This window comes from Balaenoptera musculus, chromosome 20 (genome assembly GCF_009873245.2).
Source record: "Balaenoptera musculus isolate JJ_BM4_2016_0621 chromosome 20, mBalMus1.pri.v3, whole genome shotgun sequence".
Lineage (NCBI taxonomy): Eukaryota > Metazoa > Chordata > Mammalia > Artiodactyla > Balaenopteridae > Balaenoptera > Balaenoptera musculus.
In genome coordinates, this window is record NC_045804.1 from 14,404,007 (window position 1) to 14,431,533 (window position 27,527).

The 27,527-nt window shown below is 42.4% G+C and overlaps 2 protein-coding genes across 2 annotated transcripts in view; one reads left to right on the plus strand and one right to left on the minus strand.

Annotated features, from left to right (window-relative positions):
• POLG2 (DNA polymerase gamma 2, accessory subunit) overlaps nucleotides 1-17,169 on the plus strand; it is a 31,814-nt gene extending 14,645 nt beyond the window's left edge. The window contains exon 11 of the mRNA XM_036837033.1: nucleotides 17,110-17,169. Coding sequence (XP_036692928.1) covers nucleotides 17,110-17,134 — 25 coding nt within the window. The 3' untranslated portion in view covers nucleotides 17,135-17,169. The remainder of the gene's footprint in view (nucleotides 1-17,109) is intronic.
• MILR1 (mast cell immunoglobulin like receptor 1) lies at nucleotides 110-27,527 on the minus strand. Its single transcript, XM_036837034.1, has 9 exons — nucleotides 27,424-27,527; nucleotides 20,942-21,202; nucleotides 15,724-16,008; nucleotides 13,984-14,097; nucleotides 7,540-7,629; nucleotides 6,960-7,016; nucleotides 6,765-6,833; nucleotides 6,268-6,348; nucleotides 110-576 (listed from the first exon to the last, which is right to left on the minus strand). Exons 1-8 carry the CDS (start codon nucleotides 27,509-27,511, stop codon nucleotides 6,296-6,298), a joined length of 1,017 nt encoding a protein of 338 aa, XP_036692929.1. The 5' UTR covers nucleotides 27,512-27,527; the 3' UTR covers nucleotides 110-576; nucleotides 6,268-6,295.

The following is a 27,527-nucleotide window of genomic DNA, read 5'->3' on the forward strand; positions in this document are numbered from 1 at the left end:
GCCTCCCCCTGACACACACACACACACACACACACACACACACACACACACACACACACACACACACACACACACACACACACACTTACATTTACTCATATGCTTCTTGAATCCTACACCCTTCCTCTGTATTCAGTTTCCTTCTTCATCAAGTACACTGTGTATTTCTTTCAGTGTGAATGTGATTGGGAAACCTCCTTCTCAGTCTTTGTCTTAAAATGTCTTTATTTCCCCCTCAGTCTTGATTGATATTTTGGCTAGTGTGGTAGCTATTTTGATTGGCTCTCTTAAGCCACATCATAACCCTTCTTCTGTTTGGTGGGGTCTGAAACCTGAAAAATTACAGTTCCTTTGCTGCCAGGGCATGGCTGTGAATATCTTCTACCAATTAGATGCATGTACATAGGACCTGGAAAGTAGAAGGGAGGTGATGGTTTCCCCTGAAAAGCAAATGTCTCCAGTGGCATAACTCCACACTCTATTGGGCTCCAGTTTCTGGGTGAGGCAGTTGTGGCAGAGGCACCAGCGATAACAGTAGCAGCAGTAGTTTTCTGATCTCCAGATTGTAAGAAAAACCTACAGACAAATTATTAAAATCAAAAAGAGAATTTAGCAAGGTTGCTGGATATAAAGTCAATCAAGAAAAGCGATTGTGTTTCTATATGTCCACAACATGAAATAAAAATACAATTTACCGGCCTTTCTTGCCTTCTGAGATGGCCCACACTCTGTCTGTGGAGTGTGTTTCTCTATAAATAAGTCCACTTCTTACCTGTCACTTTGTCTCTCACTGAATTCTTTCTGCGATGAGACATCAAGAACCTGAGCTTCATTAAGTCCTGAAACCAGGTGCTGACCCTTTATTCCCAACTTATAGCTAGTCCAACTCCCGCTCATCGTCAGCACCGCTGGGATGTCTTCTGTGCCATTTCTTTGCGAGAACTTTTTGGGCACTAACACCGGGTTGGGAGACTACCTTGGAACGGATAGCATCTAAAATCGTACTGAAACCCCCACCAGGTGGGAGAAGTTAACTCTATGCTGCCCACAAGCACGTAGACCCCAGACCGGTTGAACCAGAAGGCTGATGATGCTAACTCCCACTTGCCTCCCCATCAACCAATCAGAAGAATGTCCACCAGCTGATCACGCCCTTCTCTTTGAACCATTACTGTAAAACTCCTCACTTCCCCCTCCAGGTTGGGACACACAGTTTTGAGGGCATGAGCCTGCTGTGGCCCCCTTTGCCTGGCAAAGCAATAAAGCTATTCTTTTCTACTTCACCCACAAAAACAAAAACAAACAACAACCAAATAAAACCAATTTACCATAGCATCAGAATATCAAGTACTTAGGACTAAATCTAACAAAAGATGTGCAAGCTGTTTATGCAGAAAATGATAAAATGCTATTGAGAGAATTGAAGACATAAACAAATGGTGAGATATTTGTAGTTTGGAAAACTCAATACTGTAAAAATGTTAATTCTCCCCAAATCTACAAATTCAATGCAGTATCAATCAAAATCCCTATTATGTTCATTTTTTCTTTAAGAAAATAGTAAGCTGAATCTAGAATTTATACACAAATGCAAAAGGTCAAGAATAGCTAAGACATTCTTAAAAAGAACAAGGTGGGAAAATTGTTCTTCCAGTTATCAAGATGCATTTGAAAGCTGAGTATGACATTGACATAGGAGAGATAAGTAGAGCAATGAAACAGAATCCAGAGCCCAGAAAGAAACCCACATGTATATGGGCATTTGATTTGTGACAAAGGTGACAGTGCAGTTTAGTGGGGAAAGGACAGTCTTTTCAGTAGACAGTGCTGGAACAACAGAGTGTATCCATGCGGGGGAGTGGAAACAAGTATGATGCTAATTTCACATCACAGAAACAATTCCAGGCGGATATAAACTGAAATAATGAAAGTAAACTAAAAAAGCCTTTAGTAGATAGTAGTATACGGTAATGCTTGTATGACCTCAAGTTGAAAAAATATTCATCTGGGCACACATCCACAAAAAAAACACTAACCGTAAAGGACATGGCAGGACTTCCCTGGTGGCGCAGTGGTTAAGAATCCGCCTGCCAATGCAGGGGACACGGGTTCGAGCCCTGGTCCAGGAAGATCCTACATGCCGTGGAGCAACTAAGCCCGTGCGCCGCAACTACTGAGCCTGCGCTCTAGAGCCTGCGAGCCACAACTACTGAGCCCAAGTACCACAACTACTGAAGCCCGGGGGCCTAGAGCCTGTGCTCTGCAACAAGAGAAGCCACTGCAATGAGAAGCCCACGCACCACAACAAAGAGTAGCCCCCACTCACCACAACTAGAGAAAGCCCATGCCCAGCAACAAAGACCCAAAGCAGCCAAAAATAAATATATAAATAAATAAATTTTAAAAAAGAAAAAGAACCAAAGGGAAACTTCTAGACATGAAAAAAATGTAACTATTGAAATGAAAACTCAATAGATCCTCTTCCTCTTCCTTTTCTTCTTCTTCCCCTCTTAAACAATTCATGCAAAAGCCATGGGGGTGGGGCTCAACATCTGCTCATTGGGTAGGTACGGGCGGAAGCCACAGAAAGTCAGAGTTGGGTGAGGAGGGAGTTGTGAGGATAAGTACACTTGACACTTAACTGCCCATGGCAGTTATTATTATTGTCGTTATTATAGTTGTTACAAAGGAAATGTTGAGAGATGGCAGAGCAACCACCAGTCTCATCCTCTGGGCTTCACCTCTGATTCCAGCTGCATCTGAGGCCTCACCCACTTTGTGCTGACAGCTTTCTTGCTTTAACTATACAATACATATCACTCCTTTTCTGCCCTGGGGCTTTCCAGTGCCCTGGGTGAGACGCCAATGGAAGTGCACTTGGAATGCCCACATGCACAGCCTAGAAGTGGGAGATGCATCACCTCCTGGGGCAGCCCTTAGTGGGGGATGGAAGCTGATGGGTAAAATGCTTCTCACTGTCAGTCCTCAAGTGGACAATTCTGAGAGACATTTTTTCACTCCGCAGACGGTTCCAGTGGGGTCAAGCGCCAGTTGCCCACAGCAATGCCCAGCTCAACCTTATACCTCATTCTGGCTTTTCCTCCAGTCCCTCACGCCTGTTCCCTAGTGTCCCTTCTGTTCCACACAAGGCCTTTTCTCAGGCTCTGCTTTCCAGGCTAGCTCAGGATAAGACTATCAGAAGGCCCTAGAAAGCAGCCCTGGGAAACGGAATTCCTCCCAGGATGAATGGCAATAAGGACTCTGTTGCCGGTGGTAAGGGGAGTGGAGATAATCCTTACATGCCATAGCTTCACAATTACTAAGACTTTCCCCTGCAGCGGGGAAGGGAGCAGAGGTAGATAATGAAGCACTAGGTTATGCAATAGTTCTAGCATTTGAAAGGCATGAGGCAATAGTAATTATATGGATTGTGGAGTTGGTTGGCTTCTACTAACTGCTTTAGAAGCTTTGCAAGAGAAAATGAGAGGCTGTCAATTCAGGGCATGCTGTGAAACCCAGGGGCATTCTGGACTTTGAGACCTCAGAAGGTCTTAATAGGGGACTTCCCTGGTGGTCCAGTGGGTAAGACTCCACACTCCCAATGCAGGGGGCCTGGGCTCGATCCCTGGTTGGGGAACTAGATCCTGCATGCATGCCACAACGAAGAAGCAACTAAGACCCAGTGCAGCCTGCATACATACATACAGACATACATACATACATAAAAAAATAAGGTCTTAATAGGATCAAATCCAGTTACTGGTATGCTTATTAATTTGCTAGCCCCTCCCCACCCCTTTCCTTCTCTATTTCACTCTCCCTGGGCCCTCATATAAACAACCTGCACCAAGGCCTTGCCTCAGGCTCTGCTTCATGATTAAGACATGAAGAAGCTAACGGTGGCGAAGTCACTAAGTTTATAACCTCGAAGACTTAATGATTTCTAAGGGGAGCAGCCAATTAGTATGACTCAAGCTAAGCATGATCATACTATGAATAGCTAGTCATTTTTTTAGTTCTTACTTTGTGCCTAGCCCTGTTCCAAACCTTTTACATCCATTACCTGAGTTAATTCTCACAGCAGCACCATGATGTAGGTATTATTTCTCTCTCTCCCCCTCCTCTCGCCCACCCTCTCAAATGAGGAAACTGAAGCCCAGGGAGTTTATGTAACTTACCCAGAGTCACACAATTAGCACAGGACTGAACCTGGATTCAGCTCAGTCTGACTCCACAGCCCCCACACTCTTAGCCTCTGTGATATACCGATTTCTTCCAAATAACAATATCAACAGAGAAAGGGGGGAAATTATGTTCATGAATGCTGCTTTAGGCAACAAAATCCTCAAATTCATCTGGACCTGTGTGCACAGTATCCCTTCCCACCCTGAAGATGCATTCCCACAGCCAGTGCTGCTGCTGTTCTTTGCTGGGATTTAAGTCCCAGTTCAACCACTTACCAAGCTAGGGATGACCCTGTGAAATTACCCCATTTAAGCCTAAATTTCCTTACCTGTAAAAGCAAGTTAATAATACTGGCCTTGTAGGTGTTCCACAGATTTAGTGTCTAATAGCTAATAGCTATGATTTTTCTAGTCAGAGGTCCATTGTTGGGAACAGAGAAAAAAAACAGAGCAGAAGAATTTTGGTCAAGTTATTTTGTTTGTCTGGAACCCAAGAAATGCCTCTTGGCTTTATTGGACTTGACTTATAACTCCTAGGATAAGAGATTCAAACCAGAAATAATTTTGTCCCCTGAAGTGGGCTGAATGGTGGCTCCCCAAAAAGATAAGTCCTAACTCCTGGAACCCGTGAATATCACCTTATTTGGAAAAAGGGTCTTTGCAGATGTAATTAATAAGTTAAGGATCTCAAGATGAGGTCAACCTGGATTGACCTAAATCTGCTGACCAGTGTCTTTATAAGAGAAAGGCAGAGGGAGAGAAGGCCACGTGAAGATGAGGCAGAGATTGGAGAGGTGCTGCCACAAGCCAAGAAACACCAGGAGCCACCAGAAACTGGAAACGGCAAGTGAGACTTCTCCCCCAGAGCCTTTGGAGGGAGCGCAGCCCTGCTGACACCTTGACTTTGGATTTCTGACCTCTGGAACTGTAAGAAAATACATTTCTATTGTTTTAAGCCACCAATTTGTGGTAATTTGTTACAGCAGTCCTGGGAAACTAATCTACTTCTCTCTTCTCCCCCAAGTCAACTCTGCGCTGTTCTCTTGACAGAGAGCTGGTGGGAAATGCAGCACATAAAGGCATGCCTTTGACATGACCTAAATCTTGATGACTGAGAAAGTCCATGGAAATCAATATAAATAATTTTGCAGGCTTCCAAAAGCTGAGAGCAAATTTTAATGGCAATGGATAATAAATGTGTACTTGTTGAGTAATCTTGCCGTCCTCCAATGGTGACTTCAGGTGCCATTTTCTTCAGACACCTTTCCAAGGTCACCAGTTTTTGTTTTAGAATTTAGACATGGCTTTTGCTTTGTGTTTCTGCTTCTGAACCTTTAATGGGCATGGGGATGGGTAGATGATCGTTGTAATGCTTCCAGGATGCACTTATGAAGAGCACGGTGGTTGAACAATTATTCTTTATTAAGTGGTGTGGTCATGGGGGAAATGATCCATGCCTACAAATAGCAAAAGCATTTAAAAACTGTCACTAGTCAGGATCCTATCTGACAAACCTGTTGTCTGATGACAGGATTGGATGTACCTGAAAGGGCCAAAGGAATAGTGTTTAAACATGAAAAACAGTGAGTCACTTTAGGTAACCAGGTGAAACCTTTTTAAGTGTCAGTCAAGTTTGCTTTTTCTTTATGTAAATCAGCTTTATAAAAAGCATCTTGGGGCTTCCCTGGTGGCGCAGTGGTTGAGAGTCTGCCTGCTAATGCAGGGGACACGGGTTCGAGCCCTGGTCTGGGAGGATCCCACATGCCGCGGAGCAACTGGGCCCGTGAGCCACAGCTACTGAGCCTGCGCGTCTGGAGCCTGTGCCCCGCAACGGGAGGGGCCGCGATAGTGAGAGGCCCGCGTACTGCGATGAAGAGTGGCCCCCGCACCACGATGAAGAGAGGCCCCCGCCTGCCGCAACTAGAGAAAGCCCTCGCACAAAAAAAACGAAGACCCAACACAGCTAAAAATAAATAAATAAATAAAGTAGCTATTAATTAAAAAAAAAAAAAAAAAAAGCTATGTGTACCCACTTGGAGAGGATAGTGAGAAGTTTAAAAAAAAAAAAAAAAAAGCATCTTACCCTGAGATGTAGTTTCTATCTTTAAATCTCAGAAGATGAGTTCAGAATAGACATATCCAGTTTTACAATCATTACAGCTTTCTATAATATAAAAGAGAAAATAATTCAGTAAACTTAGGATATATATCCATAGAAGCTCTTTAAAAATTCTATTTTAATAGCTGGGTGGCCTGACAGAACCAAGTATTAACTGTTTTTTTTTTCCTGGACTATATTAAATGATTTATTCTTGAAAATTTTTTAGAAGTGCACCTGCATCCTTCTCTCTGGATTTTTTATATGATATTCTCCCCACCACATCCTTCTCTCCTCCCCATCTACCCATCTCCAGATGAAATTTGTTAGGAGCCGTGGTACTGATTGCTATTGGTTTCCTAGGGTATGCATGTTGCCCCCATTCATCCCATCCTTGGGTTCCTAAAGCCTGGGAGTATGGTGACCTCACAGAGACTACTGTCCCATTTCGATAACATCCCTTATCCCAAACTGTGGCTCACCCTGATCTCTCGGTGCCACCTCCTGGAACATGGGGGTGGCATAATGTATCTCCTGAGAGTATTCAGTCCCTGGGTAAAAGACAAGAAACAGAGTTATTGGGCCTATAATCCTAATCTCTGATCACGTGAGGGCAGTGGCTTACCAACTACCCTCACAATGTCATGTCACCTCTGGACTTTGCAGAGAGTACTTACCATCTCGGGCTTTGGAAACACATTGCCTTGGTTCTAAGCCTGGCACAAATTTCTCATCTGTACAATGGGAATGATATAAATTGGGAGTTAGTGGTGTTTGTACCAGACAGGGCGGGTAAATTGCTTAGCACTCTGCCTGGCACATGGCTGGCCCTCAATCAATGTTGGCTGGGATTGTTCTCATTGTTGGCCAAGGTCCTGGGTCTATTTACTATAAAGCAGCAAATGATGCTAGAGGTGATCATCAAAGAGATTGGAACACAGTGTAGATCATTCTGAACTGATAGAAAAAAATCTCCAAGATACGTCATTAAATGAAAAAATCAAGGTGTAGAATGACGTATCTATGACATGCTACCATTGCTACCATTTATTTAGATGCTAACATACACATAAAATATCTGTGGAAGGATTTTAAAAACTGGTTATTGCCCCTGGAAAGTGGGATAGGGTGTCGGGATGGGAGGGAGACACTATACTCTGCTTCTGCAATTTTTTACACATGTGTCTGTACGACCTTAAAAATTTTTTAAAGACAAAAACCCCAAACCAACCAAAATCGCCAACAAAGTTCTCTTACCTGCTTGATTTTTACAGATATTTGCATATGTTCCATCTTCCATGGGTGTATTTCCATAGACTCTGGGTGCATTATCTTTCATAGCTTTTCCTATATAAATTGGTGCAGAATCATTAAATTAAACTACTTCAGCCACAGGAGAGGAATTCCCCAGAGTTCTGAAAGAATGACCTGCTCCAGTGGGCTAAACTGTTGTCTATTAAAGGAAAACCATAGACTCAGCAAGGAGTCCATAGCATCTGCTTCTCTAAGGCAGGAACCCTTCTGATTTATTTTCTTGGCTCTGCAAATAACATCCTTTGCCTATCAGATTATGCTTGAGATGGCCAGAGACACCTTTTCTTTCCTTCGCTGAAAAGAATAGGCTGTAAAAAGCTTTGTAATATCTGCAAGAGATAGTAAATTACCCAGCTGAGTTCCATTTAGTCCTGGCCAGTACTCAAGAATATTAATTCCACTTTTGTAAGACTCTACGCTTTTTGTAGGAAGAGGAGACATGTTTTTTAAAAGTATGAGATGCAATAAATTTAAGAGGATTGAAATCATATCAAGCATCCTTTCTGATCACAACAGTATGAGACTAGAAATCACCTACAAGAAAAAAACTACAAAAAACACAAACACATGGAGGATAAACAATATGCTACTAAACAACCAATGAGTCACTGAATTAATGAGGAAATAAAAAATATACCTGGAGACAAATGAAAATGGAAGCACAACCATCCAAAATCTAAGGGACCCAGCAAAAGCAGTTCTAAGAGAGAAGTTTATTGCAATACAATCCTAGCTCAGGAAACAAGAAAAATCATAAATAAACAACCTAACTTTACACCTAAAGGAAATAGAAAAAGAAGAAAAGTTAGTAGAAGGAAAGAAATAATAAAGATCAGAGCAGGAATAAGTGAAATAGAGACTAAAAGAAAACAATAGAAAAGATTGATGAAACTAAGAACTGGTTCTATGAAAAGCCAAACAAAATTGATACACCTTTAGCTAGGTTCATCAAGAAAATAGAGAGCTCAAATAAATAAAATCAGAAATGAAAGAAGTTAAAACTGACACCACAGAAATACAAAGGGCTATAAGAGATTACTACAAACAATTATACACCAATAAAGTAGAAAGCCTAGAAGAAATGGATAAATTCCTAAAATGTACAATCTCCTAAGACTCAATCAGGAAGAAATAGAAAATATGAAGAGGCCAATTACCATTCAATATGAAATTGAATCAGTAATCAAAAAACTCCCAACAAACAAAAGTCCCAGACCAGATGGCTTCACAGGTGAATTCTACAAAATGTTGAAGAGGAAGGAACACTTTCAAACTCATTCTATGAGGCCAGTATCACCCTGATATCAAAACCAGACAAAGACACCAGAGAAAAAGAAAATTACGGGCCAATATAACTGATGAACATAGATGCAAAAATCCTCAACAAAATATTAGCAAACCAAATTCAACAATATATTTAAAGGATCATACACCATGATCAAGTGAGATTTATCCCAGAGATACAAGGATGTTTCAATATCCGCAAATCAACGTGATACACCACATTAACAAATTGCATAACAATTATATGATCATCTCAATAGATGCACAAAAAGGTTTTGACAAAATTCAACATCAATTTATGGTAAAAACTGTCAACAAAGTAGGTATAGAGGGAACATACCTCAACATAATAAAGACCATATATAACAAGCCCACGGCTAACATTATACTCAGTAATGAAAAGCTGAAAGCATTTCCTCTAAGATCAGGAACAAGACAAGGATGCTCACTCTTGCCACTTTTATTGAAAATAGTATTGGTAGTCCTAGCCATAGTAATGAGACAAGAAGAAGAAAAAAAGGAATCCAAATTGGAAAGAAAAAAGTAAAACTCACTGTTTGCAGATGACATGATACTATATATAGAAAATCCTAAAGATGCCACCAAAGAATTAGAACTATTAGAACGAATAAATGAATTCAGTAAAGTTTCAGGATACAAAATTAATATACAGAAATCAGTTGCATTTCTATACACCAAAAATGAACTATCTGAAAGAGAAATTAAGAAAACAATCCTATTTGTAATTGCACCAAAAAGAATAAAATACCTAGGAATAAATCTAACCAAGGAGGTAAAAGACCTGTACTTGGAAAACTATAAGACACTGATGAAAGAAATTGAAGACAACACAAACAAATGGAAAGATATACCATACTCACAGATTGGAAGAATTAATATTGTAAATGACTGTATTCCCCAAGGCAATCTACAGGTTCAGTGCAATCCCTGTCAAATTAGCAATGGGATTTTTCACAGAATTAGGACAAATAATTCTAACATTTGCATGGAAACACAAAAGACCTCAAATAGCCAAAACAACCCTGAGAAAGAACAAAGCTGGAGGTATCATGCTCTCTAATTTCAAACTGTACTACAGAGGTACAATAATCAAAGCATTATGGGACTGGCACAAAAAACAGACACATAGATCAATGAAACAGACTAGAGTGCCCAGAAATGAACCCATGCTTATATGGTCAATTAATTTACAACAAAGGAGGTAAGAATATACAATTGGGAACAACAACACAGTAAATGGCATCGGGAAAACTGGACAGCCACATGCAAAAGAATCAACTGGCCCACTTTCTCACACCATCTACAAAAATAAACTCAAAATGGATTAAAGACCTAAATGTAAGATCTGAAACCATATAACACCCAGAAGAAAACATAGGTAGTATGCTCTTTGACATTGCTCTTAGCAATATTTTTTTTGGCTCTGTCTCCTCAGGCAAGGGAAACAAAAGCAAAAATAAACAAATGGGACTACATCAGACTTGCACAGTGAAGGGGATTATCAACAAAACAGAAAGGCAGCCTACTGAATGGGAGAAGATATTTGCAAATGATATGTCTGATAAGGGGTCAATATCCAAAATGTACGAAGAACTCATACAACTCAACATCAAAAAACCAAACCCAATTTAAAAACAGGCAGGGACTTCCCTGGTGGTCCAGTGGGTAAGACTGTGCTCCCAATGCAGGGGGCCTGGGTTCGATCCCTGATGGGGAACTAGATCCTGCATGCATGCCGCAACTAAGAGTTCACATGCCGCAACTAAGAGTTCGCATGCCACAACTAAGAGCCCGCATGCTGCAACTAAAAGATCCTGCATGCCGCAACTAAGACCTGCTGTGGCCAAAAACAAACAAATAAATAAATAAATATTTTTTTAAAAATTACCCCATTAAAAAAAATAAAAAGTAAAAACAGGCTGAGGAACTGTATAGACATTTTCCAAAGAGGACATACAGATGGCCAACAGGCACATGAAAAGATGCTCAACATCACTAAATCATCAGGGAAATGCAAATGAAAACCACAATGAGATATCACCTCACACCGGTCAGAATGGCTACCATCAAAAAGATAACTAACAGGGCTTCCCTGGTGGTGCAGTGGTTGAGAATCTGCCTGCCAATGCAGGGGACACGGGTTCGAGCCCTGGTCTGGGAAGATCCCACATGCCACGGAGCAACTAGGCCCGTGAGCCACAATTACTGAGTCTGCGCGTCTGGAGCCTGTGCTCCGCAACAAGAGAGGCCGCGATAGTGAGAGGCCCGCGCACCGCAATGAAGAGTGGCCCCCTGCTTGCCACAACTAGAGAAAGCCCTAGCACAGAAACAAAGACCCAACACAGCCAAAAATAAATAAATAAATAAATAAACAAAGTAAATAATGACTTAAAAAAAAAAAAAAAAAAGATAACTAACAAGTGTTGGCAAGGATGCGGAGTAAAGGAAACCCTCATGCACTGTTGGTGGGAATGTAAATTGCTGCAGCCAATATGGAAAACAGTATGGAGGTTTCTCAAAAAATTAAAAATATGATCCAGCAATTCCACTTCTGGATATTTTTCTGAAGAAAACAAAACACTAATTTTAAAAGATATATGCACCCCTGTATTCATTACAGCATTATTTACAACAAACAGCCAAGCTATGGAAGCAATCTAAGTGTCTGTTGATGAATGGATAAAGAAGATGTGGTATGTGGTACACACACATGCACACACTCACACACACACAATGGAATATTACTCAGCCATAATGAAGAATGAAATCTTGCCACTTGTGACAACATAGATGCGCCTAGAGGGTATTATGCTAAGTGAAATGAGTCAGAGAAAGACAAATACCGTATGATTTCACTTATTTGTGGAATCTGGAAAACAAAACAAGTGAACAAACATAACAAAAAACAGACACATAGATACAGAGAACAAACAGGTGGTTGCCACAGAGGTGGGGGGTGAATGAAATAAGTGAGAGAGATTAAGAAGTACAAACTTCAAGTTACAAAATAAATGTCAGGGACTTCCCTGGTGGTGCAGTGGTTAAGACTCTGTGCTACCAATTCAGGGGGCCCGGGTTTGATCCCTGGTCAGGGAACTAGATCCCACATGCATGCCACAACTACGAGTTTGCATGCCACAACTAAGGAGCCCATGTGCTGCAACTAAGGAGCCCAGGTACCACAACTAAGGAGTCTGCCTGCTGCAACTAAGACCCAGTGCAACCAAAATAAATAAATATATACAAAATAAATGAGTCACAGGGATGAAATGTACAGCATGGGAAATATAGTCAATAATATTGTAATAGCTTTGTAACGAGACTTATCATGGTGGTCATTTTGTAATGTATAGAAATTCGAAGCACTCTGTTGTGCACCCGAAACTAACATAGTGTTGTAGGTTAATTATACTTCAATTTTAAAAATGCTTTACATTACAAAAAACAAAAATTTTTTAATGTATGAGATGTATACATTTTGACATCTGTTTTCAAGTTTCCTGTCAACTGAGTCCTGGATTTCCGTGAATTAGGACTTTAGAGATGGAAAAAGGCCAAGAGCCTAACATGTATCACTTAGTTCTCTCCCCAGGTCTGACAGTATCTCCCATGGCCCCATTTTACAGGTCAGAACGCTGAGGCTCAGGCAGGTGAAGGAGCCCACTCAATGCCCCAAAGCTCACTGGCAGGTGTCGGTCCTGAGACACAAACTGTCTTTTGTGTAAATCTCAATATTCCTCTGTAGTCGTGTGCCAAATGAAAAGGCCACTTTGAAATCTTAACTAGAGGTCATAAGACGTGAATTATGAAAAGTAGTAAATGGGGTTTAATGCAGTGCTTAAGGTGGGGCAGAGAGAATGAGGCTCTTTTTTGTCTTCATGTACTGAGCTTCCTCCGAGTGGCAGACCCAGTGAGGACACTGACAACTACAAAGCAAAGCTCTGGCAGTCTGAACCCACTACATCATTTGCAGGCTTTGTGCAAAATGAAAATGTGGGGCCTCTTGTTTAAAAATTATTGAGATTTGTACACCCACGTTCAAAGCAGCACTACTCACAATAGCCAAAAGGTGGAAGCAATACAAGAGTTCATTGATGGGTGAATGGATAAACAAAGTGTTTGTGTGTGTGTGTGTGTATGTACACATATGTGCGTGTGTGTGTATATATATGTGTATATATGTATATGTGTATATATATATATATATATTATATATATATATATATATATAAAATGGAATATTATTCAGCTTTTAAAATGAAGGAAAAAAAATTTTTTTGGCCGCACCGCATGGCTTGTGGGATCTTAGTTCCCTGACCACAGATCAAACCCGTGCTCCCTGCAGTGGAAGCCTGGAGTTTTAACCCCTGAACCTCCAGGGAAGTCCTGAAATGAAGGAAATTCTGACACGTATACAACAGGGATGAACCTTGAGGACATTGTGCTAAATGAAATAAGCCAGTTACAAAAGGACAAATACTGTATGATTCCATTTATATGCGATTTCTAAAGTAGTCAAATTCATAGACAGAAAGTAGAATGGTGTTTGCCAGGGGCTGGGAGGAGAGAGAAGTGAATGGGGAGTTACTGTTTAATGGGTACAGAGTTTCAGTTTTGCAAGATGAAAAAGTGGATGGCTGGTGTTGGTTGCACAGGAATGTGAATGTACTTAATGCCACTGAGTGTATACTTAACAATGGCCAACAGGGTAAATTTTATTGTTATGCATATTTTACCACAATTTAAAAATAATATAAAAAAATTTTTAATGTATTACAATTTTCAAGACAGTGACAACGGAGCATTAAACTGTCTCCTTAGCACGGGGCCCTGTGTGACTGCACAGGTCACACACCCACAAGCAGTCTAAATAGGGAAGTCTTTACCAGAGAAAAGAGAACTGTGCTACATGTGAACCGTTCAGGAAGTCCTTCATTACCTTCTCCTTTTGCATCTTTTCCTTCTCTTCTCATTTTCTTCACATCCCATTTCTGATTCCCCTTTCCCTTCCTCCTTGCCCTCACCCTGCTGTCTGTATCCAAAACCCAGGGAAAACAATGGCAAAGCTCCTAAGGAACTTACTTGCTTTGTACTTTGGTAGCATCCAAAATGCCAGAATTAGGATTATTACTATTAGCACCAGAAGCAGAAACCCCAGAAGCAGTAGCTGCAGGCAGAAAGGACAGCTCTCTCCTCCTGGAAGAAGACAGCATTCACTGGTCACTGCACAGCCTTCTTTTCCAATGATATTGAATTGTGAAATGTTCTGGAAAGGGTGATCACGACTGTCTCCCAGGTTAACCAATGTACCCAGCACCCTGAGTCCCTGCCCTGCAACTTGAGAGTTAACTTGTTAGTGAAGTTCTTAAGGTTCATACCAAGTCCATCTTCCGCAAGGGGTCATATACAAGGAAGAAAAAGCAGCACAGCATTTAACAGACAGATGTTGGCTATGTTGTTAGGGTCATAAGCCTGAGAACAGCCTGGCCATTTATTGGGCAAAGGCTTTAGTCATGTCTGCATGATTTATGTCACCCAAATACCTACCACTTATTGAGTGTTAATTATATGCAGTCATCGTGTTAAGCACTTTACATGCATTACCTTATTTTTCTCATTGGTATTACTCCCATTTTACAATTAAGTAGAGTAAGACTCAGAGAGGTTAAGTGACTTTCCTAAAGTCACACAGCTAGTGAATTGAAGGCTGGATTTGTAGGCAAAAGCCTGACTCTGGAGCCTGACTCCAACAGGTTGCCTCACTTGTTAGAACTTACTGAACACCCAGGTGTGGGCTCTGATCTTCTGAGGATGAGGCCACATGAGGTGTTCAATGCCCAATTGTGCCTGCTACCTTTGCTAACCTAATTTTTGTTCTGTCCTCCTACCTCAACCAATGTCCCTTCATAAGGCCAGATTTAAATCTAAAATTCTCAGACTCCTCAGAGTTCTGCACTGGAACATGACAGTATGGGGAGAGCCAGCCCCAGCCCTAGCCTGGCCCCCTTTCCACCCAGGCTCTGACCTGCACCCTAAGGAGCCTGACATGCACGTGGACACCCCCAGCCTGCATGGCCAAATGCCATCCCCTCACTCCCCACAAACAGCTCCCTTGGTGTGGGTCCAGGAATGTTCACATCCTTACCGTGGTCCACCCTTGGGAGGATGAGCTGGGAAGGAGACTTGTGCAGGCCCTGGAAGGTGGGTTCTGATCTGATTGGGTAGGGAATTCAGGTCTAGGAACCTAGAGTAAGGTATAGAAAAGTGGGGATATAGGGTCCAGGCGGACAAATCCCCATGGTTTATGGGAAGCTTATGGGAAGGCACATGGCTAAGAAGCACCAGAGCAGTGCCTTCCAAAACACAAGGTTGGGACAGGAGCCATTCTTGCCTCAAGGAAAGGGTGGCACTGGAAGTCTAGATTCACCAAGCATTAAACAGCCAAGCAGGTGGGTACAGGTGTTGGAAGTGAATTTTAGAAATGATTTTAAAAAAGCAAAAGAAAATCAAGAGACCCAGCAGCTTCAAGAAAGATGCAAATTCTAATGCGACTGCTTAGAACCTGAGCAGTGAAAAGTCAAGACAGGAAGCAGGGTCAAGTCAGGAAGTCTTACTATGGATACAAGGTCCCTTCTTGCCCCAGTTTCCAGGCTTTTCTTTGGTTCCTTTATGGCAGAAAGCAACCCCATCAGAACGTGTGGACCCTACAGAAGGAAAAGTATTTGGAAGCAGGTGGGCAAAGTGGGAAATGGGCGGGCAGAGGAGTAGCTGGTTTCTGGAAGTAAATCCAGATCCTGTTGAAAGAGTTCAGGTCGCCTTTACCTGTTGAGGGTATGGTGATGAGTTGACTGTGTTTTGCATGGTCAGGCAATCTGTTTTTAGCTTCACACCTATACTCTTTCCCTTCTCCAGTGTTATTCTTGGTTAAGTTAAATTCAGCAGGCTCCCTTACATTCTTGGAGATAGCTGGTGATATGGCCATGTTTTTTTCAAAGAAAGTATAATTGATGGGCAGAGAGCCATTGAATGAGATGCAGCGTAGCATTATGTATCTGTCTGTTTTTGTTTGAACAACACTGATGTTCAGCACTGGTGCAGTCACTGGATCTAGAAAAATAAAAGTGCACGTTAAACAGATAAGCAGATTGGGTTCACTCACTCAGTCCACAAACATGGATGGGAGCCCTACTCTATTCCCAGCTGTTAACCCAAAGATGAATGACACCCCTCTTGAGAAGTCAAGTTGCTCACAAGAAACTCCATCAGGAAAGATCAGTGGGTATGTGGTTAACCCCATGCCTCGTGGCATGAACCAGGTTCCGAGAAAGCCAGAGGGTGGAGGACGTCTCTCTGCTTTGAGGAATCAGAGCGCAAACTTGCCTTTCATCAGCATTCACAATTTGTTTGTGGCAGATAGTATAATTTTGTCAAAGATCCAGCTCCAAGTATGTAGTTGAGAGGTGCTTTTATTCCCAATCCTTGTAAGGTTGCAGTGGGTTTTTTTTAAATCCAAGAAATCTAAAAATATCATCTTTTCTAACTGTATTGTCATTTATAGAATTCAGCTGTACAATTATCTTTCACTTCCTCCTGAAAGAAGGAAGTAACCCTGATAAATAGAGTCAAGGGAAATTCTTGACCAGAAATGAGTGGGTCTGGTAGGCTCTGTAAGATCATACCCTATATAATAAATTATATACCTGGATAGTGGGAGAATCCAGCTATATAATTTATTATATAATTCATTAATAAAACAGTATTATAGGGAAAGAAAGATAACTGTTGAGTATCCATCATGTGTCGGGGTCACTACCCACATTATCTTGTTTCACTTCACAACAGTACTACAAGGTGGACAGCATCATGCCCATTGCACAGTTGAGGCAACTGTGATTCAGGGGCCACAGAGCTAGTAAATGGCAGAGCCAGGGCCAACTCCCAAGTATGTGCCTTTGTTTTTAATAACATTGTGCCAATTTAACAATTTGGCACAGAAACAATGAAATATGTTTCATTGTTTAAGTCAAATCAAAGAAAATAATTTAGAGTCTTCTTGCTCCGTCCCTCCCCTGAGCAGGAATCCCTGTGGCAGCATCCTTGACAGAATGGCACCCAGTGATGGTGGCCTCAAAGAGCAACTTTGTTTGGGAATAGCATCAATAGGATGTTTTTCCTATGGAATTGAAATCTACCTCCTGTAATTTTCAGGAAGGAGGAATTGAAACATTCATGAAGAAGCAGAGAGCATGGACTTCTGTCTGAGATAAGATGATTCAAACTAGAAGTACACTTCCCTGAGAGTTTGTAAATGGACTGGTAAAGTGTATCACAGCATCACAGTGATCAAGGGAAGGGAGTGGTGACTCTTCAATAAATTAGTCATATTTTTTAAATTAAAGGAGTCCTTTAATGGGACTTCCCTGGTGGCGCATTGGTTAAGAATCCGCCTGCCAATGCAGGGGACAAGGGTTCGAGCCCTGGTCCAGGAAGATCCCACATGCTTCACATGCGGAGCAACTAAGCCCGTGCGCCACAACTACTAAGACTGTGCTCTACAGCCCACAAGCCACGACTACTGAGCCTGCGTGCCACAACTACTGAAGCCCGCACGCCACAACTACTGAAGTCTGTGTGCTCTAGGGCCAGCGTGCTGCAACTACGGAAGCCCACATGCCTAGAGCCCGTGCTCTGCAACAAGAGAAGCCACAGCAATGAGAAGCCTGCACGCTGCAACAAAGACCCAGTGCAGCCGAAAATCAATCAATCAATCAATCAATCAAGGGTTCCTTTAAGGCTCATTCAGTTGCCACCTTCCCCAGAAAACATTTCCTTAGTCCTCCAGGCAGAACTTCTCCCTCCTCCTCTGCCTCCTGTAGCACTTGGTCCCATCCTCTTAATACTTTTCTACCTCTTATTACATGATCCACTTGGATGTCTCCTGGTCACCTCAAACATAACCTGTTTGAAACTGAACTCTAGTTAATCTGCTAGTTAATGAATCAATTGGTAGGTAGATAAACATATGTTAAAATCCTGTTCTTTTTTAAAATGTTTTTATTCATTCAATCATTCATTTGTTTTCATTGTGCTAAGAACGGTTAACATGAGATCTACCTTCTTAACAAATGTTTAAGTGCACAGAACAGCACTGTTAACTATAGTCACAGTGTTGTACAGCAGGGTCTCTAGAACGCACTCATCTTGCATAACCAAAACTTTATACCCATTCAACAACGACTTCCATTTTTGCCCATCTCCGTGGATGACACCACTCCTCGTCAGCTGATCAAACTTGACATCTGGAAGTCATTCTTTTTTTTTTTAATTTTTTAATTTTTGGCTGTGTTGGGTCTTTGTTGCTGAGCACGGGCTTTCTCTAGTTGCAGTGAGTGGGGGCTACTCTTCGTTGTGGTGCGCGGGCTTCTCATTGCGGTGGCTTCTCTTGTTGTGGAGCATGGGCTCTAGGCACGCGGGCTCAGTAGTTGTGGCTCGCGGGCTCTAGAGCGCAGGCTCAGTAGTTATGGCGCACGGGCTTAGTTGCTCCGTGGCATGTGGGATCTTCCCGGACCAGGGATCGAACCCATGTCCCCTGCATTGGCAGGCGGATTCTTAACCATGGCACCACCAGGGAAGTCCTGGAAGTCATTCTTGATTCCTTCCTCACCTTTACTACCTGTGATTCCAGATCTAATCAATCAGCAAGTCCTGTTGTTTATTTCTCCAAAATATATTTTGAATCCATCCACTTCTCTCCATCTCCACCATTGTTTGTCTCCTGGATGACGGCAAAAGCCTCCCAACCGATCCCCAACCTCTACCCTTGCCCTGCCCCACCCAGGATGAATTAACATTGAAGGTGATAAATAGGCCTGACTTGGCTCCCCCTCCCTTTCCAGTCTCACCTGGGGTCACACTCCCCTCATCAGACCTCCAGCCATACCAGTGTCCTATTAGGTCCTTCCCAACAGCCAAGTTCTTTCCTAAGTTGGAGCCCCCGGCATAGGTTATTGTCCCTTGACTGGAGCCTTTTTTCCCTGTCTCTTCACGTAGCTAACCCCTTCTCATCCTTCAGGGCTCTTCTTAAATGCCGTCCCTGTAGAAAGGCCTTCCCTAACTACCCTATCTAAGGAGGTCACTCCCCCATCCCTGACCTTTCTCCATCACTGTGCCAGTTTCTTTTTCTTTATAACAATCCACACAGTTTGTGATTATGAATTTATTTGTTGGGGTACGTGGGTTTTATGCCTCCCCAAATAGACTGTAAGCTCCACCAAGGCAAGAAATAATATATATCCAGGGCTCGGCACATCGGGGATATCATTAAATATTTGATGAGTGAATCAGTGATTCATGAATTTGTGTTCACGGCTCACATCCCTTACTGGGTTGGGGACAAGATCATGTCTTAGGCATCATCGAAACCCTGGCAGCATCCAACACAATTACTTACATGGGGTCGGCATTCAGTAGGTATTTATTAATCTGACCTAAATGAAGATGATACAGGTTTTTATAATCTATTTAAAAAGTTCTACAGGATGGTGTAATTACTGTAACACATTGCAAGAAACTTGTGCATTTGCTCCGAAGGCAGGATGTGGGAAGATTGTATACATATCTGTGGGATGGAAGCTCAGGAAATGAAGACTTGGGGTTTTTTAAATCAATTGATTTCAGGCTTCAGCCTTGCAGAGGAAGCTAGTGGTACACAGGTTCCCTGACGCCTATTCTGTTGCTCTTTCTGCAAAACCAGGCTGCCCAGTCCAGCAGGAATCTGACCACCAGAGAATATTATCAGCCAGGGTACTGCCCTCACATTATCCACTACATCCCAGACCACGTTTGCATGGTCTTCTTCTTTGTACATTTCATTTACAGTTATGGCTTCCATTGAGTTTGTGTTCAAATTTGTCCTAAGATGGTTGGCTCTAATCCAGAGCCCATGGCATCCCTTCAAGTCTTACGCAGAAATTTGCATCTGTAACATGTCTCAGGGAAAGTATCCACCGCTATCATTAGATTGTTAAAATGGTTATAACCTAAAAAGCTGAGAACCGTTGACCTAGAGCAGAGGCGTCCAATGGAACTTTCTGTGATGATGGAAATGTTCAGTGTCTGTGCTGTCTAATACAGCAGCCACCCCACGTCTGTGGCTCTTGAGCACTTGAAATGTGACTAATGAGACTGAGGAAATGAATTTTTTAATTTCAGGTAATTTTAATTAACTTGAATTTAAACTTAAATAAAACGTGTGGCTAGTGGCTACCATACTGGAGAGCACAGACCCAGAGAATCACTCAAAGATTCAATCAGTAAGTCAGGGCTCCTCTGTTTGGAAGACTCCAGGTACATGTATTACCTGGAAACACTCTCTCCCTCTCCCAGGAGTTCACTATCAAGGTCACCTTCATGGATGAGGCCATTAATGCTAGGTTATGAAAGGCTTGGGGTGGGAAGATGGGAGAGAAAAATGTAAAAGTAATAAAATGTGGCTGGGGAGTTCCCTGGTGGCCTAGTGGTTAGGATCCCGGGCTTTCACTGCCGTGGCCCAGGTTCAGTCCCTGGTCGGGGAACTGAGATCCTGCAAGCTGCGTGTCGTGGCCAAAAAAATGTGGTTGGGCAGGAAGAGTGGAGGCTGATGGCCATTGCAAAGGGAAGAAGGTGGGAAAAGCCTGGGGCTCTGGAGACCCTTGCCACAGGGTCCAACATTGATTCTAAGACTTCTTATTTGAATGTTAAGAGAAAAAGTCTTTTTTTACCTACACAATGAGAATCCTAGAGTAAAGCATCTAGAAAAGATCTCAACAACTTTTCAAATTGTTGATGTAAGACTTTTTGTCTTGGGCCATCAGCATATTATCTGAAACAGCCAAAAGTATTTGGAGGGAAAGTGAAATGGAATTATTAAGAAAAAAGATCTCAGTGACATACCTGCCAGGCTCTTGAGGGAGTGTTAACAAGCAGAACAGAGAGCCCATCCTAGAACAGGAAAGAATCCCTCCAAATCACAGGACCTCCGAGTAACAAGCACTCTACTTACCGACAAATGTGAAGTTGAACTCACGACTGTATTTTGAACAGTTAGAAACTTGGGCTTTGCATTTGTAGGGGCCCAAGTCACAGGCTCCTGAGATTGTTAGGTTAAAAGTCATGGGTCCATTCTGGATGCTCAGGCATTTCTCACCCCGAAACAAAAAATAGGTGATCCGCCATGATTTGTACTGGTTGAAACAAGATAGAGATACATTCTGACCCCTCATGACTGCATCCGTTTGTGAGTTCAAATTTGGAGAAGGGAATTCTGGAAAGCAAAATAACACAAGAGAAAGTCCTTGTTAACATCCATCAATAATAACTCAGTGGTTGTCTACCCACATTTCGTGGGTCAAGGTGGTGGAGACCCTCAGTTCCTGGTGAACTTTCCAAAGGTAGGGGACATTTCTTGCCTGCACAGCCAGGCTGGACAGTATGTGAGGAAGCCTCAGTGCCTACAGAGGCCTGTCCCAGTGAGGGACGGGTAGCCTTACCAAGCTCTTCTGTGCTGGCTAGGAACTGACTGGTCACCAGTACCAGACAAGGCCACTCTGTGACCATATTAGAGCAAGACAAAGACAAGATGACTCCATAATCATGTCTGAACACAGATGAAGACACGAACATGGTCCAAAACACAAAAATGGCCAAGTATCCCTCTAAACTTAACAATATGATTGACTGCTGCTTCTTTATCAGTCAGAGCTTTTGCCTTGCACTGCTCTTCTTATCTTTTAGATAAGAATTATTAAGATTCCCAACCATATCATTATTTCCACTTCCTAAAAGAATCCAATTCATAGTAAAGCCTGCTGCCTTGAATCTTCCTCCAAGTTACCTAACGCAAATCTTACTGTAAGATGCCCTCTTGCTTACTCCATGGTATGCATTTTCTCTTAAAACTCAACTTGGTCCAACTACACGTGTATCCCTGGTGATCTTTGGCTGGAGGACATTAATAGTTTGTATCTCTAAAAGATAAGGACTCTGGTAAAAATAACAATACCATTATCACACCTAAAAACTAACAATATTTTAAAAATATCATCAGATATCTAGTTAGTGTTCTAATTCCCCCAATTGTCTGATTTTTCTTTTAGGATCCATAATGGTCTATTGTAGTTAGTTGCTATGTTTCTTATGACTATTTTCATCTGTAGACCTTTCTGTCTCTTTTCTTTCCCCCTGCACTTTATTTGTTTTTGTTTTTTTAAAATAAATTTATTTATTTTATTTTATTTTTGGCTGCATTGGATCTTTGTTGCTGCGTGCGGGCTTTCTCTAGTTGCGGCGAGCAGGGCTACTCTTCGTTGTGATGCACGGGCTTCTCATTGTGGTGGCTTCTCTTGTTGTGGAGCATGGGCTCTAGGCGCACGGGCTTCAGTAGTTGTGCGTGGGCTCAGTAGTTGTGGCTCACGGGCTCTAGAGCGCAGGCTCAGTAGCTGTGCACGGGCCTAGCTGCTCCGTGGCATGTGGGATCTTCCCGGACCAGGGCTTGAACCCCTGTCCCCTGCATTGGCAGGCAGATTCTTAACCACTGCACCACCAGGGAAGCCCTTTATTTGTTGAAGATAGCAAGTTGTTTGCTCTGAAGTGTTTTCCATGGTCTGGATTTCATTAATTACATTCCCATGCTGTCCTTTCCATATTCTTGTGTCTCCTGTCAGAGGCTTGATGAAATTCAGATTAGCTTTTATTTAGCAAGAATGCAGCGTAGGGGGTAGGGTGTACTTCCATTAGGAGACACAGAATGTCTAGCTCTCTCTCTTTTTGTTTGTTAGCAGACTTTGACAATAATTACCCAGAAAGCATTATTTCATTAGAGGTTGCAAAATGGTGATATACCAATTCTGTTTTTCCTTCTTCATTTATCATCCGTTATTATCTGAAGAGAAACACCCTTGTCAACTCTTTGGTTACACTGAGGTACAGTTTGCATAGAAAAGGGAGGATAGGGGACCCTGGTGGTCCAGTGGTTAAGACTCTGTGCTTCCAATGCAGGGGGTATGGGTTCGACCCCTGGTCAGGGAACTAAGCTCCCACATCCCGCGGCCAAAAAGAAGAAAAAAGAAAAGGGAGGATAAATGCTTGGTTCTCTTCTGTTACTGACCAATTTTGAAAATAATGAGTTGGTTTCCTAGCATCTTGTAACAGTGAGATATTTCCCTTTATTGTTATTATTTTTTGCTTAAGAATCATTATGAACTCATAGATTTAAATGTATTTGATGTGTCTCAACCCACAACCCATTACAATTATTTTATTCTTATTGTCTCTTTTTTTTTTTGGCTATAGGGAGCATCTCCAAACTGCCTTCTGGATCTTTTTGCCACAATCCCAGTAGTCTCTGATTGCTTGTGTGTTTGAATTTTATTATTTAAAAATGCCAAGGGAAGAAATAACCCTCATCAGAAAATCTAATGTTAAAAAAATAAAAGATTATAAAAGAATTAAGAGGAATATAAGGGACTTCCCTGGTGGCACAGTGGTTAAGAATCCGCCTGCCAATGCAGGGGACACGGGTTCGAGCCCTGGTCCAGGAAGATCCCAGATGCCGCGGAGCAACTAAGGCCGTGCGCCACAACTACTGAGCCTGCGCTCTAGAGCCCGCGAGCCTGCGCACCTAGAGCCTGTGCTCCACAACAGTAGAAACCTCCGCAATGAGAAGCCCGTGCACTGAAACGAAGAGTAGCCCCCACTCACCGCAACTAGAGAAAGCCCGCGCGCAGCAATAAAGACCCAACTCTGCCCAAAATAAATTAATTAATTAATTTTAATTTTATTTATTTTTTTAACAGGAGAAAAGCATACACATTTAATGTAAGTTCACGTTAAAAAGCATACACATCGTTTAATGTAAGTTTGGGGTGACGCCGGAGCCCTCGTAAGGAAATGAAGACCCAGAGAAGAGGCAAAACCTGAACGCTTTTTGTGCTGGGTCGGATGAAGCAGCAATGTGGAAAGGTAACTAGAGTCCGTGGGAGGCTGAAGGAGGAGAAAAAATGCTTTAATAAGGTCTGCTTGTGCAGAATTCTCTCGGCCTGGACTTCCCATCCTGAGGATAAGATCATCCATGTGGGGTGATTCCCTGGTTGCAGAGAGAAAGGGGAGGGCAGGTGCCCTCTTGCCCTGCTGCTTTGTGAGGGTTGTTGGCTGGAGGTGATCGTGGCCAGAGTGCCTCTTTCAGGGTGTGTCCCACCGCCCTCCATTCCCCCCAACACCCCCCACCAGGAAGAGTCACAGCTGTGAACTGCTCCATGCCTCACTGAACCAATTTCTCAGCCCTGAGAATAGGTCAGTTTTGTTAAGCAGCTGTGTCTCATTTTAGGAGGAGGTGTTGGGGGTGGGGTCCCGCCAAAGTGAGGCCTTTGTACGGGCAAAGCCATCAGCGTTTAATGGGAGGTACTTCTGTAGAAACAAAGGAAAAGCCAACTGTCCAGCCTGGTCTGAGTCCAGAGGGTGGTCAGCTGGGGGTACTTCCAGGAGGGTGGTCTCCGTGCCTCCCTGGTTGGGGGAGGGGCAAGGGCAGGTGGTGGCAGTTCTGCTGCTCTGTCTGGGCCGCAGTTGGAATGTGGCCGTGGCGTCGGGTGAACTCTGAGCAGCCCCCACCCCGGCATCACCGAGGTTGTCCACATGTAATCTGTGTGATTTCTCTGAAGTTTATACTAAGTCGTCAAGCTTCAGCTTGTAGGGAAGTTTTCATTTTTCGTGATTCCAAGTCAGAAGGGTAGGAGAGAAATTGGAAATGTTAACTGCTGACAAGGATACGTGGCCGTTCGACACCCCACAGGGTGTGCTGTACTTTTACTGAAACAGAGTTCTCCCCCTACAATCACCCTGTTCTTAATAGAGATAATTGAAGATTAATTTGTTTGCAAAATCAGTCTGGTCTCATTAAACTTGGCCTGATTATTGATATCAGTGCAGCAAGAGTAGATTGAACATGTAGGTCTTTTAAGGCTGCTTTGCTGGAACTTTTATAAGGAATTCTAGGTTAGACTTTTAATAGCCTCTTGAGGCTAAGAAGCCAAGTCAGCAACTTGTCACCAGACTGTACCTTCAGTACCCATGAATTTGGGTGAATGCCTCTCTTCTTAATGTCCCCAAGACATCCTGAGAACCCTGGACCTGCTAAGAAGTGACTTTTACTCACTTGTGAGTAAAAAAAAAAAAAAAAGAGGAATATAGGGAAATGTTTTTATATCACCTGCTTGGAAAAAGTCTTCCAAGTAAGACACACGAAATAGGAGCCATAAAGAAAAGACTGAAAAAAATAACTATTCTAAAACTTTAAACTCCTTTATGGCAAAATTAAGAGAAGTAAAAGGCTAGAAGAAAATACTTAAAACATAAATGAAAGCACAGTATTCTTTTTATATACATAAACCAACAGCAAATTAATAAGAAAAAGACAATCAAATAAATGGGCAAATAATCTGAATAGGTAATTCCCAAAAGAAGAAATAGTGCTGGGGCTGAGGGATGGCTTGGGTGGAGGAGGGGTTTAGACCCCTCAAAAATGCCAAAACCTCCCTCCTTCTCCTTGATCAGGACAATTAATATTTTCTCAGCCTTATGTAAGCTCAGCTTCAAGATGAGACCTTGCCTTTCTTTCCAACCAGATAGCCATCCCTAAATGTCCTTTATATGGATGTACTAGAGCTTTCACAGTCAACAAACATGAAAAAGAATCTCAAGTTTATGAGTGATGAGGCAACTACGAATTAAAACAACATGGAGGGCTTCCCTGGTAGCGCAGTGGTTAAGAATCTGCCTGCCAGTGCAAGGGACACGGGTTCAAGCCTTGGCCCGGGAATATCCCACATGCTGTGGAGCAACTAAGCCCGTGCACCACAACTACTGAGCCTGCGCTCTAGAGCCCGCAAGCTGCAACTACTGAGCCCACGTGCCACAACTACTGAAACCCACACGCCTAGAGCCCGTGCTCCACAACAAGAGAAGCCACGACAATGAGAAGCCCACACACCTCAAGGAAGAGTAGCCCCCGCTCACCGCAACTAGAGAAAGCTCGCACACAGCAACGAAGACCCAACACAGCCAAAAATAAATAAATTAATTAATTTTTTAAAAAACAACATGGAGATATTATTTTGTACTCATCAGAGTGACACAGATTAAAAAACTGATTGTATCCACTGTTTGAGAGGGTGGGAAATTCACACTTACGCATGTGCGTGGTCAGTGTTGGTGACCATGCACCAGTTCAGCGTGTGGGGAGGGCAACTTAGCAGTATCTGTACCAATTCAAATGGACATGCCCTTGGACCCAGCCATTTCACTTCTAGGATTTTATCCTACATGAGCTCTCACACACTCATGTGTCCACAAAGCATGTTGTGTACAATGATGTTTACTGCAGTATTGTTTCTATTACAAAGAAAAAAAAAATGGAACAACCAGTAAGGGGATGATGGTTCAATGAATTATGGCCGTGGGACTTCCCTGGTGGCGCAGTGGCTAAGACTCCGCACTCCCAGTGCAGGGGGCCCGGGTTTGATCCCTGCTCAGGGAACTAGATCACATGCATGCCGCAACTAAGAGTTCGCATGCCACAACTGAGGAACCCACAAGCTGCAACTAAGACCCGGTGCAACCTAATTAATTAATTACTTTAAAAGATATTAAAAATTATTTTTAAAAAATGAATTATGGCTGAGTCCTATTACGAATTGCCATGCAGCTGTTGAAAAGAAAGGAACTAAATCTACATCTTCCTCTTAGAAAGATGTCTGGGATATATTGTTAATTTTAAAAAGGACAGGTCACAGAAGAGTTTGTTTACTATGATATTGAAACAAAAAGGACTGTTAATAGTGGTTGCTTCTGGAAGTGGAGAGGGGAGAAGGATTGAGGGGATATAACAGAACTTTCACATTTTATAGTATAGTAACAACAATGACCTGAGCTAGCATTTATTGATGGTTCCTCATACACTCGGCTCTGTGCTGAGGGACATGACTTGTCTCAGTCCTCACAACAACCCTCCCAGGGAAGTGCTTTTATTTTCCCCACTTCACAGAGGATAGAAATTAAGCTTTAAGTGGTTTCCTTGGGCACACAGGCTGCCAGCTGGAAAACGGTAGAACCAGGGTTAGGACCACAACAGCCTAGCTCTATGGTAATAAACTGCCTCCCAGGATATATTTTTAGTGTTGCTTGACTTATTTTACAACAATTATGTGTTGATTTTTCTAATTAAAAAACAACAACAGAGAAAGAAGGAACCATTTCATTGTAAAAAAAAAAAAAATCTCAATATTTTGTCTCTGAGTCTCAGGAAAGATTCTCCAACTCCCTTGCTAAAATCACTTCATTTTAAACAGTAGGTCATGGAAACGACTCTCCCCTTTGGTTGTTCATCAGAAAGCACCGAAAAACCTGTTCATGAATGCACATGATTTAAAGCTGACAGTCTCACCGTTTCGGTGAAAATAGCTTTAGTACAAGAGAGAAGTAAATGAAACTTACCATTTGTTTTTCTCATTCTTTCACAATCCAGTGCAGCCTTTTGAACTGAAAGAGAGAAAAGGAACATGAGAAAACTCTTTTTCCACATGTTGTTTTGGTTTGGA